Source organism: Salmo salar, chromosome ssa11, assembly GCF_905237065.1.
Source record: "Salmo salar chromosome ssa11, Ssal_v3.1, whole genome shotgun sequence".
NCBI classification, from domain to species: domain Eukaryota; kingdom Metazoa; phylum Chordata; class Actinopteri; order Salmoniformes; family Salmonidae; genus Salmo; species Salmo salar.
Genome location: NC_059452.1, coordinates 72,679,906 through 72,697,194, shown reverse-complemented (window position 1 = coordinate 72,697,194; position 17,289 = coordinate 72,679,906). Strand labels below are relative to the sequence as shown.

The window sequence follows — 17,289 nt, the reverse complement described above, 5'->3', positions numbered from 1 at the left end:
GTACCTGTCTGTATCTTGAATCCCCAGCAGCAGCACAGTGAGGTCACAGATACGCACGGAACGCATACCTATTTTCTTTATTTTTTATTTAACCAGGCAAGTCAGTTAAGAACAAATTCTTATTTACAATGACGGCTTACCTCGGCCAAACCAGGACACCGCTGGGCCAATTGTGTGCCGCCCTATGGGACTCCCAATCACAGCCGGATGTGATACAGCCTGGATTCGAACCAGGGACTGTAGTGATGCCTCTTGCACTGAGATGCAGTGCCTTAGACCGCTGCGCCACTCGGGAGCCTCAATTAAGGGAGTTGGAGTGCATTAAATCTTAACGGATCGTGCATTACATAAATCACTCATCACACTTCCTGTGTGTGTGTATGTGCACACGTACCTGCACTGGGCTCCCGGGCCCTCTATGCTTCCTCCATTATCTACGCCTGTAAAATGAGTCAACTAATTAAGCTTGTATTTCCAGCCAATTAGTAGACGGCTGACATCCTCCTCTCAGTGAGTAACAGGAAGTCACATCCCTCTTCAGCTCTCCCCTGTAACTCCCTTTTACATTACAATCTCTTTATTAATTTGCATGTGTGCAGTGGCGGTTCTAGTTTGTATGGCTCCCTTGGCGAAACCCCCCCCAACAAACAAAAAAAGCACCATTCTGCACAAACTGTCATTTTTATTCAGACATTTAGAACAACACGAATAAATAATAATAACATTTTAAACTATATAAATACAAAAATTAAGAGTCATAAATATAAAAAAGAAGTAACAAAGACAAATAGAAATAAATTGTAGTATATAAATACAAATAAAAAAGAGAATGGAATTATTACATTATTACCTTATAAAGAAGAGAACCTGATTATTACACTATTGCACTTCAAACAAGAAACACACAAACTAAATTGCACAACTAATTGCATTACTAATTGCATTAGTACTGTACAAAGTTAGAGGTGCGCTGTTTGATAGATTCCCCCTCCTCCCCTACCCCGGGCTTCCAGTGGGGAGACCTGAGGTCAACCTACCCCCACCCCCCTCCCCATCTCGTACTTCTGAGTGGGAGACCTTCCCAGGCAGTAGCCTGCCTAGCTCACAAACTAGAATCAGGGCGCCCACTCTGACAAGGTTAACTGACCCACAGTCCCACACGGTGACATGATATAATTGACGTGACGTGCAAATCAGCGATAGAAAACTGATCGTGCAAATGTCACCATTCGGAATATAGTATTATTATTTATTTATTATTTTGTGTGGGCGCCCCCATGCCGCCCCCGGCAAGATGCCGCCCTGGGCGGCTGCCCATGTCGCCTATGCCTAAATCCGCCACTGCGTGTGTGTGTGTAAGACTCTGTGACTCTTCATTAGGGCCCAGGCAGTATGCTGCTGCTGCCACTACTTGGTCTAGTAATAAAGAGGGAACGTGTTCTACACAGGTGTTGAGAAAGAGAGGAGAGAGTGTCACTGTTAATGGAGTTTCTCACCTGTTTTTCATTTGTGTGATTTGTTGAAGTGGTTCGATTTCACTCCGGAGACAACATTTAACAGTTGTATTTTTTAATGTTTGGATTTTGGAACAGTCAAAAGCTGGAAAACAAAGCTTGGCAGTCGTGCACAAAATTCGATCATAACCTCAACATCAATACTTGTGATGACCCCTGCTGGTTTGTATGTGGAAGTATTTATTAAAAGTACATTGAGTGCAGTGAGTATTTACATTTCCACTGTCTAAATCAAATTAAATCAAATCAAATTGTATTGGTCACATACACATGGTTAGCAGATGTTAATGCGAGTGTAGCGAAATGCTTGTGCTTCTAGTTCCAACCATGCAGTAATATCTAACAAGTAATCTATTATACACACAAGTGTAAAGGAATGAATAAGAATATGTACATAAAAATATATGGATGAGCGATGGCCATGTGGCATAGGCAAGATGCAGTAGATGGTATAGACTACAGTACATACATATGAGATGAGTAATGTAGGGTATGTAAACATTATATAAAGTGGCATTGTTTAAAGTGGCTAGTGATACATTTATTACATCCAATTTTTCATTATTAAAGTGGCTAGAGTTGAGTCAGTATGTTGGCAACAGCCTCTCACTGTTAGCGATGGCTGTTTAACAGTCTGATGGCCTTGAGATAGAAGCTGTTTTTCAGTGTCTCGGTCCCAGCTTTGATGCACCTGTACTGACCTCGCCTTCTGGATGATAGCGGGGTGAACAGGCTCGGGTGGTTGTTGTCCTTGATGATCTTTTTGGCCTTCCTGTGACATCGGGTGGTGTAGGTGTCCTGGAGGGCAGGTAGTTTGCCCCCGGTGATGCATTGTGCAGACCTCACTACCCTCTGGAGAGCCTTACGGTTGTGGGCGGAGCAGTTACCATACCAGGCGGTGATACAGCCCGACAGGATGCTCTCGATTGTGCATCTGTAAAAGTTTGCGAGTGTTTTTGGTGACAAGCTGAATTTCTTCAGCCTCATGAGGTTGAAGAGGCGCTGCTGCGCCTTCTTCACCACACTGTCTGTGTGGGTGGACCATTTCAGTTTGTCCGTGATGTGTACGCCGAGGAACTTAAAACTTTCCATCTTCTCCACTACTGTCCCTTCGATGTGGATAGGGGGCTGCTCCCTCTGCTGTTTCCTGAAGTCCACGATCATCTCCTTTGTTTTGTTGACATTGAGTGTGAGGTCTAACAGAACGTTTTGATTGATAATCGATAGTATCCGTTTTTATTAGATTTTTTTTATAGCTAAAACCTCTGAGATACCTGTGTTTTTTTATTCAACCAGAAATAATCAGTTATTTCCAAATATTTAGCCTATTCTAATTCCAAACCACAGGTGGCGCCCTCAGCCAACGGTGTGATGTTGTACCGTAGAAGAAGAAAGAGTGACGTAATACGTAGAAAAAAATAGAGGCCATGGTCGAAGTGGATTGTAAAAACATCAACTGTACCAATTGTAACTCTCTTTATTATCAACAAAACATGTGGTCGGATGTGTCAGCAATGCAGGGTGGTTACAAGATGTTTATGTTCAACTTTCAGGTTGATATTCTCGGCGGAGAGAAACGAGGGCGAGCGTCCAAGCGAGGAATACAAACGAATCGGTAAGACCATACAGCTTGCTAGCTAACTAGGCAGTTTAACCATATCAATGAATGAAGGCGCAAACACTCATTTATACTGTACTCTACTGGTTATCCACTTGGTTCGTCCTTGGACATTTGAGACGAAACATATACATGAAACAATTAATTAAACAGGCTTTTCAAAATGCATACGTATATTCATTACGGAACCCGTTCAACGTTTAAGAACCAAACGGAAGCAAACGTTGTGAACGAAACGGGGAGGGACCTACCTGAGTTTGTCAAATAGAACAGAAAAACTTGTTTGCGTTTCCGTTTGGAGTAAACAGTTTCAAAACATGTTGCAACAGAATCGGCGTAATGATTAGCGTAAACATACCTATTATAGTAAACCCACTTCCATTTAAATAAAAAAATACAAATATCCATAAGTTTTTTTTTATTCTAAGCCAATCTCATGTTTTATTAAGTTATTGACAGTTATGTGTAAATTCCCACTAGTGGCCAATTTCATAATTGCAAAAAAACGTTGAGGCGACCATTGGATTAACACATTTTCCAGATATTTTTTGTACTTTCTCAGATAAGTAATCATATTTTATGTCAAATTAAGAGATTCATGTGCTGGTATATGCACATGATAACGTATTTTATGTGCATTATTTGCTATATACAAATAATTTATGTTGTCAGTTGTGCCTGCATGTCACATTCACACAGTAGCAACCTAACTTGGTGAACTACAAGGTAATAGATTTTGGCCATTCACAGTTCACATAATTTAATGCATTTTGCCTCATTTTACTGTGAAATGAACCTTACATTGTTATACATAGATGCCATTTTTGTAAATACAGAATGTAAATTACAATAAATAAATATTGTTCAAGATGATCAATACTAACATTGCATAATATTGTAGTATATAGTGTATATTTATACCCCAAACCATTGGTTTCCAAATATTTAATGAGTAGGCTTTGCTAGTCATTATTTTTCACCATAAATCACTGTTGTTCCAATTAAACCCAGTATGCTCCTATTAAGCCCATGTGGCATTAAGCCACATTCAATGAACATGAGCATAAATATACTGAACAAAAATATAAACGCAACATTTTCAACAGTTTTACTGAGGTACAGTTCATATAAGGAAATCAGTCAATTTAATCTATAGATTTCACATGACTGGGCAGGGGCACAGACATGGGTGGGCCTGGGAGTGTATAGGCCCACCCACTGGGGAGCCAGGCCCAGCCAATTAGAATGAGTTTTTCCCCACAAAAGGGCTTTGTTACAAACAGAAATACACCTCAGCTTCATCAGCTGTCCAGGTGGCTCGTTTCAGACGATCCCACAGGTAAAGAAGCTGGATGTGGAGGTCCTGGGCTGGCGTGGTTACACATGGTCTGCGGTTGTGAGGCCAGTTGGCTGTACTGCCAAATAAATTAACATTAAATTCTCTGGCAACAGCTCTGGTGGACATTCCTGCAGTCAGCATGCCAACTGCACACTCCCTCAACGTGAGACATCTGTGGCCAATGTTCTCTCAATTTTTTGGTATTCAATGTAAACCTACATTCCATGAGACTTTTGAAAAAAAACATGCAGGGCTTGACATTATAAATTCACCTCATGAAACATGGGATCAACACTTTACATGTTGCGTTTATATTTTTGTTCAGTATAAATGTTTTTTGTTCAGATTGGTTGATTTAAAACTACAGTTATGCAGCTAGCCATGGTGCCTTTACCAAGATTAACAACTTCTCTACACTCTTCAAGACGTTTTGAGTGGACAGGTAGTCATTGATGCAGAGAGAGAAGAAGAAGACCAGGGTTGAGGGATATCAGGGATAGAAGACCTACAAGTGGTCGACAAAAAATGCAATCGAAAGACGAACAAGAAGATGACTATTGGGCGACCACTCATGCACTTTTGGGTGGGGGCATTGTCATATTGTTGTCCTTCATTCATCCAGGTGATTTCAATTTTTTGGTCCACCACCTGTACCTTTTGTAATACACAGTAGAGAGGGAGGTCTGAAACTGTCTTCAGATAGGCTTAAGGAAGACAAGTTGGGACTCCTTAACAAGAATAGCAGTACAGCAAATGTAATTCAGAGGGCCAGTGTGGGTGCAGAGTTGTGTTCTAACCAAGCAATAACACACCTCACAATTCAACTAATCATGTCTTGATTGAAGTCTGATAAGTTGATTAGTTGAATTAGGTGTGTATGGTTGGCAAGAACAAAAGCCTAAGTCCATATTTGATGTCTGTGGATACTATTGGACACACCCCTGTTATGAATGCTACTTTCATGATGAATAGTATGGATCAGTTTTTATTTTTAATACCTTTTGTGGTGATTGAAATAATTCAAATGGATTATTTTAGAGGTGGGCTTATTTGGAATCCCCGCTGGGCTTAAAGGATACACTCGGTACCCATTAAGCCCAGTCTGGACTTCTCACTTGTTTTATCAAATATTTAAATATCTTATTAAAACATTTTGGAGGTAAAGTCATAAAAAAAATCACGAGAGATTAATCTTTCATTTTATCTCCACCTTTCTTACAAAACTTAGGGCACTATATTATAGAAATGTCTAAACTTAGATTTTGTTGGGCTTATAGGTATACTTACCCTACACCCCGGGTCAGTGTGTGGCGCTCACACCTAACGCATGCGTACATGGTTTTACGCATGGTCAGGTCAATTCAAATGATAAAAAAAATTAAATCAACATTCACTTTACATGTTGGGGCCCTGTGTGTCAATTCCAGCTGGGAGTATGGCGACAAATGGAGAGGAGGCGAGTGGAGGAGAGGATGGGTCGGAGTCCGAGGTGGCTGAGCTTCGCCAGAAAGTAGAGTCGCTACAGAAACAACTGAAAAGCTGCAGAAAAGAACTGACTACATTACAGAAACAACTGACCACATTACAGAAACAACTGAGCAAGTCTGAGAGGCTTCAGAAGAACACAGAAGGCTACAATGAAGACTTGAGGAAACAGGTAGGCTAGCTGCCAAGAACAATCTAGCCATCATTGAACAAGTCTCTGAAATGCACAAATGAGCAAATTTACAAGTGACGCTTATCGTTTTTTTCTTTGCCGGGATTTGATACAATAGGTCGACAGGCTAAGTATAGAGATTCATGAACGAAAGACGAAGGCGAAAGAGAAAGCTGAAGCTGAGACACAGACAGCAGAATATACCTGGTCAGAAACTGGTGAGCAATCATATTGTGTTTGGATGGTTGTAAAATGAACACATTATTATTTCCCAGGACCAACAGTTTGTGATTGATTTAGTTGGTTTTTATGTTGCTCCGCTCACATATACAGATACGTTGACCCTTGTCTGTGTGATTTCCAGATTATTACAACTACTACTATGGAGGAGGCTACTACCACGGTGATGGTGTGGCAACAGACAGCGAGGGGATTGTGTTAGCAGAGGGGCAGGAAGCCACTGATGCCTCAGAGATGACAGCTGCAGAATCAACCAATGACACAGCTACATATATGATTACAGAGACGGCAACGGTTACAGAGGTGTCTGTAGATGGTGGTATAGCTGCTGGTCAACCAGAGGTGCGTTTGAATACCGTCCCTCCACTCATTCTGTTCTGACTGACGACAGTAAGGTCTCTTGTCTTCCAAAATAATCTTTATTTAATGCGCTCATTTCCCTAATAAAGGACCACAATCTATTTGTTGGGGCACAAGAAATAAAGGTTTTAGGTTGATGACAGTGCAAAAACGGGTTGGGAACTTTACTTTCTTTACTTGTTTGTTCCAGCAAGAGGTGGATGCAGGCTCTATAGCTGACATGCTGAGAGCCACTGCTGAGCAGGCCATGACACAGACTGGCTTTGTGTTTGATGAGACCACCGGGATGTACTACGACCACAGCACTGGCTTCTACTACGACTCGGTACTAAACCACACACGCCATTACTATGCCATTATGTAACAGTCTTTTTAATTGCGTCACTTTCTCCCTCCCCTAGGCCAGTCAGTTGTACTATGATAACAACACAGGGATGTACTACTACTACGATGCAGAGAGTGGCAAGTACCAGTTCCACTCCAGGATAGAGGTTTCTACTGTACACCCTGTCTCAGAGACCAGCCAGGAGAAAAGGAGCCTGGACAAGAAAGGCAGGAAGTGGAAGAAAGTTCCAGAGAAAGCCTCTCGTCAGGATGATAAGGTAGGTGACTATACTAGAGATAAAGCAGAAGCGCTACAGGAGAATTACAGCAAATTCTGGATTTGTTATTTTTAAATAATGATTAAGAAGGGGTAATTGTTTTAACTAGCTACATATTTCTCATTGTTGTGTAAAACTGACCTGTTATCCCTACTGTTTTTGATTTGTGCTCATTGGCTGACCTGAGACATGAGGCTCCTGAGGCATCTCACTTTCAGAAGTTTAGTGATTGTAATGGACTTCTTTAAGATTAATTTAAACTCTGACCTATCTGGTCTGTTTTCAAAAATTTGCAGGAGTGGTTTTAGAATTTCTGCAGCTATAGCCTTGGTTATTTATCCTGCAGAGTCTACTACATTTTCGTCAGGTACAGAGTTTTAGCTATTGCTCACTGCCATTTAGTTGACTGAATGCTATTCCTCTGGTTGTAGGTAGAAGACGTGACTAACTCACTGACTAACATGGAGAATGTCCTATTTCTGGAACTCAGTTTCTCGTAGAGATACACTTTTTACACTCCTCATATCAAACTCTTCTTTAACAGCAGAAAGACCCCATGCAGACATGATGTATAGCTACACCGCTCTAGTGCAACAAAAGGGCATGTTTCAGAGCTCAGGGGTGTGGCTGCTTGGTCTGGTCAAGAGGATGTTTTTGAGGATCACTTTCATTGTGTTGCAGCTTGAGTTAATGAATTGACTGTGAATGCAGTATAGGCCTACTGTCTTTGAAAACGGAGACCCATATATCCAAAAATGATCTCTAAACAATGCAGGGAGGTTCCGATGCGGAGCCCACTGTCTAAATTCCTAGAAAGCCTCTTGTGTCCCGTGTCCACCAATTTAGTTATCTGGAGATGCTTCAGGTGAATCCTCCCTTCTGATTGGTTGCATGTCTGCTCACAGGGCCTTGTAAAGGAGCTCGAGTTTGAGGAGTGGATCGAGCGGCGAATCCCCAAGAGGGGAGTGGCCTCGCGCAGGCAGAGGGGGCGGTCTGTCACTCCAGACACTCCTCCACAGAAGAAAAGCTCTTCAAAGACTCGCCGGGCGAAGAGCGCCGAACGCTCGCTGAAGAGGAAGACGAGGAACGTCTGGTCGCGCTCTGATGATGCGAGCAGCTCGAGGAGGAAGAAGGCTAAGTTGGACAGACGGGGAAGCGAGGAGGCAGCTGCGTCGCGGAGTGATGGCTTGCGTGGGAACAGCGAGCCTGAGGAGGGGGAGATCACCGAGTCGGAGGGAGAATGGAGGTCTACCTCTTCCTCCTCTTCCCCCCCTCCTCCCACCAGAGACAGCTCAGAGTCAGAGATGGAGAGTCAGGAAGGTGAGGAGAGGAGGGACACCGTTTAGCGTTATTCAGTCTGTCAGCTTTTTCTCACTGTATAGCTTTCACTTTGTGTTAAAAGTCTAACACCACCTGATATTTGTTCATCGGTCTTCCTCAATGTTTCCTGCAGTTAAAATCTTGCTCAGTATAATTGTCATGGGTATGTGATATTGTGTGCACGTTCTGTCCCTAGTAGCTGATGAGGTGTGGCCGCCCTGTGTGAGGGTGACAGTGGTCAGATCTCCTGTGTTACAGACAGGAACACTCTTCATCATCACAGCTGACTCTCCAGCCACCATTGGCAGGTCAGTACAGCACTACAGTCTCTGGGAGATTCTCAATTGGGAAAAAGTCTGTCCTCTCCTCAACTCCTCCGTCTTCTCTCCTCCGTGACACAGAAACTGTTAAGTGGTCGAGGAGAGTGTCAATTCGTTAGTAGGCGAGCGAAGGAGTCTGATCCGCTCCTCGATGACCTACTTTGACAGGGGATAGTGTTTTAAAATACGACACACCCACTTTGAATCAGCTGTTTTCCTGAGGGAGAAAAGCATGCACACATTTAAAAACGATATGCCACTTATCCTTTAACCTCTCTAGGGTAGGTGGCACCAAATCGTCCCACCTACGTAACAGCCAGTGTAATCCCGTGGCGCGTTATTCAAAAACCTTAGAAATGCAAAAACTTCAATTTTTCAAACGTATGACTATTTTACACCATTTTAAAGACAAGACTCTCGTTAATCTAACCACACTGTCCGATTTCAAAAAGGCTTTACAACGAAAGCAAAACATTAGATTATGTCAGCAGAGTACCCAGCCAGAAATAATCAGACACCCATTTTTCAAGCTAGCATATAATGTCACATAAATCCAAACCACAGCTAAATGCAGCACTAACCTTTGATGATCTTCATCAGATGACAACCCTAGGACATTATGTTATACAATACATGCATGTTTTGTTCAATCAAGTTCATATTTATATCAAAAACCAGCTTTATACATTAGCATGTGACTAGCATGTGACTAGCATTCCCACCGAACACTGCCGGTGAATTTACTAAATTACTCACGATAAACGTTCACAAAAAGCATAACAATTATTTTAAGAATTATAGATACAGAACTCCTCTATGCACTCGATATGTCCGATTTTAAAATAGCTTTTCGGTGAAAGCACATTTTGCAATATTCTCAGTAGATAGCCCGGCATCACAGGGCTAGCTATTTAGACACCCAGCAAGTTTAGCACTCAGAAAAGTCACATTTACTATAAGAAAAATGTTATTACCTTTGCTGTCTTCGTCAGAATGCACTCCCAGGACTTCTACTTCAATAACAAATGTTGGTTTGGTTCAAAATAATCGATAGTTATATCCAAACAGCGGCGTTTTGTTCGTGCGTTCAAGACACTATCCGAAAGGGTAAATATGGGTGACGAGCATGGCGCAATTCGTGACAAAAAAATTCTAAATATTCCATTACCGTACTTCGAAGCATGTCAACCGCTGTTTAAAATCCATTTTTATGCCATTTTTCTCGTAAAAAAAGTGATAATATTCTGACCGGGAATCTGCATTTAGGTAAACAGAGGAAAGAAAATAAAGCATTCGGTCGACTCGGGCACGCGCCTAAGCCCACAGTACTCTGAGCGGCCACTTGCCAAACGCGATAATGTGTTTCAGCCAGAGCCTGCCTCGATATCCTTCAGCTTTTTCCCGGGCTCTGAGAGCCTATGGGAGCCGTAGGAAGTGTCACGTTATTGCAAAGATCCTAAATCTTCAATAAAAAGAGCCCAGATGAAACACAACTTGTCAGACAGGCCACTTCCTGCATGGAATCTTCTCAGGTTTTGGCCTGCCATATGAGTTCTGTTATACTCACAGACACCATTCAAACAGTTTTAGAAACTTTAGTGTGTTTTCTATCCAAAGCCAATAATTATATGCATATTCTAGTTACTGGGCAGGAGTAGTAACCAGATTAAATCGGGTACGTTTTTTATCCAGCCGTGTCAATACTGCCCCCTAGCCCTAACAGGTTAATCTAAGAGTTTTTATCACTTTACACTTTTAGTTTGAGATTCCACCACTGTAAACGTAAGTTGCCTGATGGCCCGCGAGTGGAGAAGGAGTCTCATTTTACCAATGAGTTTCCTACGCTCCTCGATTACCTTTGACCATTTTTAAAAAGAGGCGAGGACGGAGAAGAGGAGGCAAACAAAACCAGTTAGGATTCTCCCAATTCTTTTGATTGAATAGTAGAGGTTGACCGATTTTAATTAGGGCCGATTTCGAGTTTTCATACCGATCGGTAATCTGTATTTTTGCCCACCGATTTTGCCGATTTTTATTTTATATATATATATATATATATTTAAACCTTTATTTAACTAGGCAAGTCAGTTAAAGAACACATTCTTATTTTCAATGACGGCCTAGGAACGGTGGGTTAACTGCCTTGTTTAGGGGCAGAACGACAGATTTTTACCGTGTCAGCTTGGGGATGCAACCTTACGTTAACTAGCCCAACGCTCTAACCACCTGCTTTACGTTGCCAAGGTAAGTTGCTAGCTAGCATGAAACTTATCTTGTAAAAAAACAGTCAATCAATCATAAACACTAGTTAACTACACATGGTTGATGATATTACTAGTTATCTAGCCTGTCCTGCTTTGCATATAATCGATGTGGTGCGCATTCATGAAAAAGGACTGTCTTTGCTCCGACGTGTACCTAACCATAAACATCAATGTCTTTCTTAAAATCAATACACAAGTATATATTTTTAAACCTGCATATTTAGTTAATATTGCCTGCTAATATGAATTTCTTTTAACTAGGGAAAATGTGTCACTTCTCTTGCAAACAGTGTCAGGGTATATGCAGCAGTTTGGGCCGCCTGGCTTGTTGCGAACTGTGAAGACTATTTCTTCCTAACAAAGACAGCAGACTTCGCCAAACAGGGATGATTTAACAAAAGCGCATTTGCGAAAAAAAGCACAATCGTTGCACGACTGTACCTAACCATAAACATCAATGCCTTTCTTAAAATCAATACACAGAACTATATATTTTTAAACCTGCATATTTAGCTAAAAGAAATCCAGGTTAGCAGGCAATATTAACCAGGTGAAATTGTGTCAGTTCTCTTGCGTTCGTTGCACGCAGAATCAGGGTATACAGAATCTGGCTCGTTGCGAACTAATTTGCCAGAATTTTACGGAACTATGAAATAACAATGTAGGTTGTGCGATGTAACAGGAATATTTAGACTTATGGATGCCACCCGTTAGATAAAATACGGAACGGTTCCGTATGTCACTGAAAGAACAATGTTTTCGAGATGATAGTTTCCGGATTTGACCATATTAATGACCTAAGGTTTATTATATTATAGTTAAGTCTATGATTTGATATTTCATAGAGCAGTCTGACTGAGCGGTGGTAGGCAGCAGCAGGCTCGTAATAGTCAAAGGTATATGGTTCAGAGAGAAATAGTCGACGCGTCATAATTCCTGTAATAACTTGCGGCTGAACTTGAAAGGGGTTCCTTCGTTATTTTACTGTTCATGTCTTCCATAGAGAATGTCTTGATCTACTTCAAAAAAGGTCTGTGTTTTGTGCTTAAACCGCCACGGCGTTTTGATAACCGTGTAAATCTCACTAGGTAACGTTTGTCAACATATTTTCATAAATCCACTCTACAAAAAAAAAGATCTTCGCTTATATTGATCAGAGTTATATCCTATGGATATCTACACAGTTATAAAATTGGCAAGGTGGTGTAAGCCTAAACCAAACACAGACCTTATTTTAAGTTAATCTAAAAATATCCTATGGAATAAATGAAGGAACCGCTTTTCAGATTTTGCTAGAAGGTGTCATGGGAATTATGACTCGCACTTTGGTAGTCAATTCTTACCATGCCCATTATTAAAATAGGATTTCCTGCATATAGAAATGACAGTTTTTGTTTTCAGCATTCATCACAGTTAACTTAAACTCTATTTTTATTATTCAAACAGTTGAGCGTATTTGTCTCCTAAGCAGACTCTTCAGTATCGTTGTCACTTCAGAGCTGTGTGTGTGTGTGTGTGTGTGTGTGTGTGTGTGTGTGTGTGTGTGTGTGTGTGTGTGTGTGTGTGTGTGTGTGTGTGTGTGTGTGTGTGTGTGTATATATATATATATCGATGAACTGACCACTCATGGACCTATTCAATAGAGGTCAACCGATTTATGATTTTTCAACGCCGATACCGATTAATCGGCCGAAAAATCATAAATCGGTTGACCTCTATTGAATAGGTCCATGAGTGGTCAGTTCATCGATTTCATCACAAGGGGGAGATGAGAGCTCAGATCAACACTTCTGAAATTGAAGTTGGAACTACCTGTGGCATTTTGAAGTACTGTTTTAACATAATTCTATATTTTCAGGGAAAAGGATATGAACCATGCCATCAGATTATCTGAAATGGGAGTCAGTAAGGTATGACAACATATTTCATTGATTTGTTTGATTCTGCTACATGCATTACAGGAAATCTGCAGGGCTTCAAATTAGATGTGAATGGTATTGATGGGTTCTATATACAGTACCAGTCAAAAATGTGGACACCTACTCAGGCTTTTTCTACATTGTATAAAAGTAGTGAAGACATCAAAACTATGAAATAACACACATGGAATCATGTAGTAACCAGAAAAGTGGTAAACAAATCTAAATATATTTTATATTTGAGATTCTTCAAAGTAGCCACCCTTTGCACACTCTTGGCATTCTCTCAACCAGCTTCATGAGGAATGCTTTTCAAACAATCTTGAAGGAGTTCCCACATATGCTGAGCACTTGTTGGCTGCTTTTCCTTCACTCTGCGGTCCATCTCAACCCAAACCATCTCATTTGGGTTGAGGTCGAAGTATTTAAAAGAAAAATTAGAATAATAAAATAAAAGTTGTATTTCAATTAACCTTTATTTAACTAGGCATGTCAGTTAAGAACAAATTCTTATTTTACAATGACCAGGCCAAACCCTCCCCTAACCCGGATGACCCTGGGCCAATTCTGTGCCGCCCTAGGGGACTCCTGATCACAGCAGGTTGTGATACAGCCTGGGTTCGAACCAGGGTCTGTAGTGACGCCTCTAGCACTGAGATGCAGTGCCTTAGACCGCTGCGCCACCCGATTGTGGAGGCCAGGTCATCTGATGCAGCACTCCATCATTCTCCTTGGTCAAATAGCCCTTACACAGCCTAGAGGTATGTTTTGGGTCATTGTCCTGTTGAAAAACAAATGGTAGTCCCACTAAGCGCAAACCAGATGGAATGCCATATCGCTGCAGAATGTTGTGGTAGCCATGCTGGTTAAATGTGCCTTGAATTCTGAATAAGTCACCAACCGTGTCACCAGCAAAGCACCATCAAACCTCCTCCTCCGTGCTTCACGGTGGGAACCACACATGCGGAGATCATCCGTTCACCTACCAAAAATAAAAAATTTGGACTCATCAGACCAAAGGACAGATTTCCACCAGTCTAATGTCCATTGTTCGAGGTTCTTTGCCCATGCAAGTCGTATCCTTTAGTAGTGGTTTCTTTGCAGCAATTTGACCATGCAGGCCTGATTCACGCAGTCTCCTCTGAACAGTTGATGTTGACTTGAACTCTGAAGCATTTATTTGGGCTGCAATCTGAGGCTGGTAACTCTCTAATGAACTTATCCACTACAGCAGAGGTAACTCTGGGTCTTCCTTTCCTGTGGCGGTCCTGATGAGATCCAGTTTCATCGTAGCGCTTGATGGTTTTTGCGACTGCACTTGAAGAAACGTTCAAAGTTCTTCAAATGTTCTGCATTGACTGACCTTCATGTCTTAAAGTAATGATGGACTGTCATTTCGCGTTGCTTATTTGAGCTGTTCTTGCCATAATATGGACTTAGTCTTTTACCAAATAGGGCTATCTTCTATATACCAACCCTACCTTGTCACAACACAACTGATTGGCTCAAACGTGTTGAGAAGGAAAGATATTCCACAAAATAACTTTTAACAAGGCACACCTGTTAATTGAAATGCATTACAGGTGACTACCTCATGAAGTGGGTTGAGAGAATGCCAAGAGTGTGCAAAGCTGTCAAGGCAAAAGGTGGCCACTTTGAATAATCTTATTTAATTTTTTTTACACTTCTTTGGTTACTACATGATTCCATATGTGTTATTTCATTGTTTTGATATCTTCACTATTATTCTACAATGTGGAAAATAGTAAAACATGTACAAAATCCTGGAATGAGTAGGTGTGTGAACTTTTTTTTAAATTTCAATCCCAGTTTCATGCAGAGGTGTACTTTGACCAGGACCAACAGTGCTACATGCTAGTGGACCAGGGAAGCCAGAACGGAACTGTCCTCAATGGCAACCGAATCCTACAGGTGGGTCAGACACACACACACACACACACACACACACACACACACACACACACACACACACCTTGGTTGGAAAGTGAGGTAGTAACAGTATTGTTTTCACTGCCCTCAGCCCAAAGCTAAGTGTGACCCTTGCCCTCTGACCCATGGGGATGAAGTGAAGATGGGAGAGACTGTTCTGTCCTTCCACATCCATTCTGGGACAGACACCTGTGACGGCTGTGAACCTGGACAGGTCATGGCTCACCTCGGCAAACACCAGAGAAACCAGCCAGTACAAACAGGTGCAGAACACAGCTGATGAATTTGCGTAAATAAATGTGTTGCATCCATCTCTGTATGTTGTCTGTATAAGCCTGATGAGATGCTCACATACATAGCTATCCGTGCCCCACACAGCATGGTTATTAGCGTAACTAATGCTAAAGCCCAGTTTATAACTTTCCGGTGTGTCGTTCCTCAGGTCCAGCTCCAACCAAAGAGGACAAGGAGCTGCTCAGACAGAAAGAACTGAAACAGATGAAGGTCAAATATGGCCTGAAGGTAAGTGACTGGTTCATCCACCACCACTACAACTTCATTCTGTTATCCCCTTCTGCTGTTATGTTAATCAGTGATGAATAATTCCCATTGGTAATCCTTTGTTGAAAATGTCCTTGCCAATCAGATCCTGCCCTGCCTTCTCTGAGTATACAATACAAAGATGTTATCTGACAGAGGTTTTCGTCCAATTAAACTGTTCTGCTTTTGCTCGTCTCACATCTTGTTGACATGTACGTTGCAAGAGACTGAGCACTCCCATAGCTTATTAACCTTCTTTCCTTGTCACTAACAGCAGTTAGTATAACTGTGTTTAGTAAGTGTCTCCCTCTGTCCCAACAGAGCACTGAGTATGAGGAGACCAAAGCACTGAGGAACCCCAGGTATGTTGACAGGGCCGAGTCTCGTCGTCAGACTGTGGGCAGCGAGGGAGCCTTCCAACGTGACGACGCACCCGCCTCCGTTCACGTGTACGTGGTAATCTGATCGGTTCAGTTGATGGCGCGTGTGTGTGTGTGTGTGTGTGTGTGTGTGTGTGTGTGTGTGTGTGTGTGTGTGTGTGTGTGTGTGTGTGTGTGTGCAGTAGAAAGACCAGGATGCGGTAATTACTAGTTATGAGGTTGACTCTGAGTCGTTGCAATGTGCCCCTGTTTCCCTCCTGGTCCAGTGAGATCAGTGAAGTCAACAAGGGAAGGAAGATGCTGGAGAAGATGGGCTGGAAGAAAGGAGAAGGACTGGGCAAAGATGGAGCCGGAATGAAAGACCCGGTAATCTTAACATTTTCCCTTTCTATTAGGATTTTCCTGTTTTCAGAGAAGGGATTTTTCCTATTTTAACTAGGAATTCATAAATGGCTATATTTAAATGGACCAAACCTCAGACCAATATCCTCCAGTTCATTTGTCTGGTTTCATCCCAGTTCTTTCCCACTTTGCTCACACATCTGATCAGATTTTTCCCCACTATTCCGGTTTTCCCATAGATCCAGCTGAAGATCCGGAAGTCCCAGTCAGGTCTTGGGGCGGGAGCTGCTGTGTCGGTGGACGAGGCTGGGTCTCTGAGCAAGAACAAGACCCAGAGGAACTGGGAGAAGGCCAGAGAGAGGTTTAATGACACCTGCCAGCCAGATACACCCACCGTCAAGAAGGAGCAGGGCCCGGTGACCAAACCCTGGGTTAAAGGAGAAGTGACTGAATGACATCCTAGGCCAATGTTTCTCAACAGTTGTAGTCTGTATCTCAGAAAGGCCATGGAGAAGTGAGTAGTTGACTAGACACACAGGGTGGCCTAGTTCCAATATATTTACTGACTGAATCCACTTCTTGGAATGAGGATGGAGTGGAATGAGTGGTGCTGGTACTCACTTAGATGTTATTCCAACTTGCACTAAAGTGGGATATCTCCGTATTTCCAGCCCCTTTAGAACTGTGCAGTCCCTTTAGAACTGTGCTGTGTCATGAATGGGCTAAGGGCTGAAGCAGAATTGGGTATTGTATTTTAAATTGTAAAAAATTAAGATGCTATTGAACCTCCTTGTAAAGAAACTGTTTGTTTGTGGGCTGCCTGTGGAATCTATCAACTGTACAATCATGCCTAATAAATGTTGCTTTGATTTTGCCTGCAGTACAAGAGATGTCATTGTTGTAGGCCTGTATTTTACTTAATAA

The 17,289-nt window shown here is 42.0% G+C and overlaps 1 protein-coding gene across 3 annotated transcripts; it reads left to right on the top strand.

Moving 5' to 3' along the window:
- The first annotated feature begins 2,875 nt into the window (after positions 1–2,875).
- On the top strand, positions 2,876–17,245 carry LOC106563037 (angiogenic factor with G patch and FHA domains 1). 3 transcript variants are annotated; one of them, XM_014128247.2, is made up of 16 exons: positions 2,876–2,981; positions 3,068–3,129; positions 5,899–6,128; positions 6,247–6,346; positions 6,493–6,710; positions 6,919–7,053; positions 7,130–7,330; positions 8,236–8,650; positions 8,847–8,958; positions 13,093–13,144; positions 14,984–15,085; positions 15,195–15,366; positions 15,546–15,625; positions 15,965–16,092; positions 16,290–16,389; positions 16,605–17,245. In XM_014128247.2, the coding sequence occupies exons 3-16, from the start codon at positions 5,907–5,909 to the stop codon at positions 16,818–16,820; spliced, it is 2,253 nt and encodes a 750-aa protein (XP_013983722.1). In that variant the 5' UTR covers positions 2,876–2,981; positions 3,068–3,129; positions 5,899–5,906; the 3' UTR covers positions 16,821–17,245. The 3 variants fall into 3 exon arrangements, with proteins under 3 accessions (XP_013983722.1, XP_013983721.1, XP_013983720.1); XM_014128246.2 differs by having other exon boundaries at positions 2,895–3,129; positions 8,850–8,958; XM_014128245.2 differs by having other exon boundaries at positions 2,895–3,129.
- The last annotated feature ends 44 nt before the right edge of the window (positions 17,246–17,289 follow it).

What these genes read in the sequence shown, in the direction of transcription:
- LOC106563037 (XM_014128245.2), top strand. Translation starts at nt 3,018, where the DNA reads ATGTGTCAGCAATGCAGGGTGGTTACAAGATGTTTATGTTCAACTTTC. An exon ending in ATATACCTGGTCAGAAACTG is followed by an intron (nt 6,347 to 6,492) that starts GTGAGCAATCAT and finishes TGTGATTTCCAG; the next exon opens with ATTATTACAACTACTACTAT. An exon ending in AGGTCAAATATGGCCTGAAG is followed by an intron (nt 15,626 to 15,964) that starts GTAAGTGACTGG and finishes CTGTCCCAACAG; the next exon opens with AGCACTGAGTATGAGGAGAC.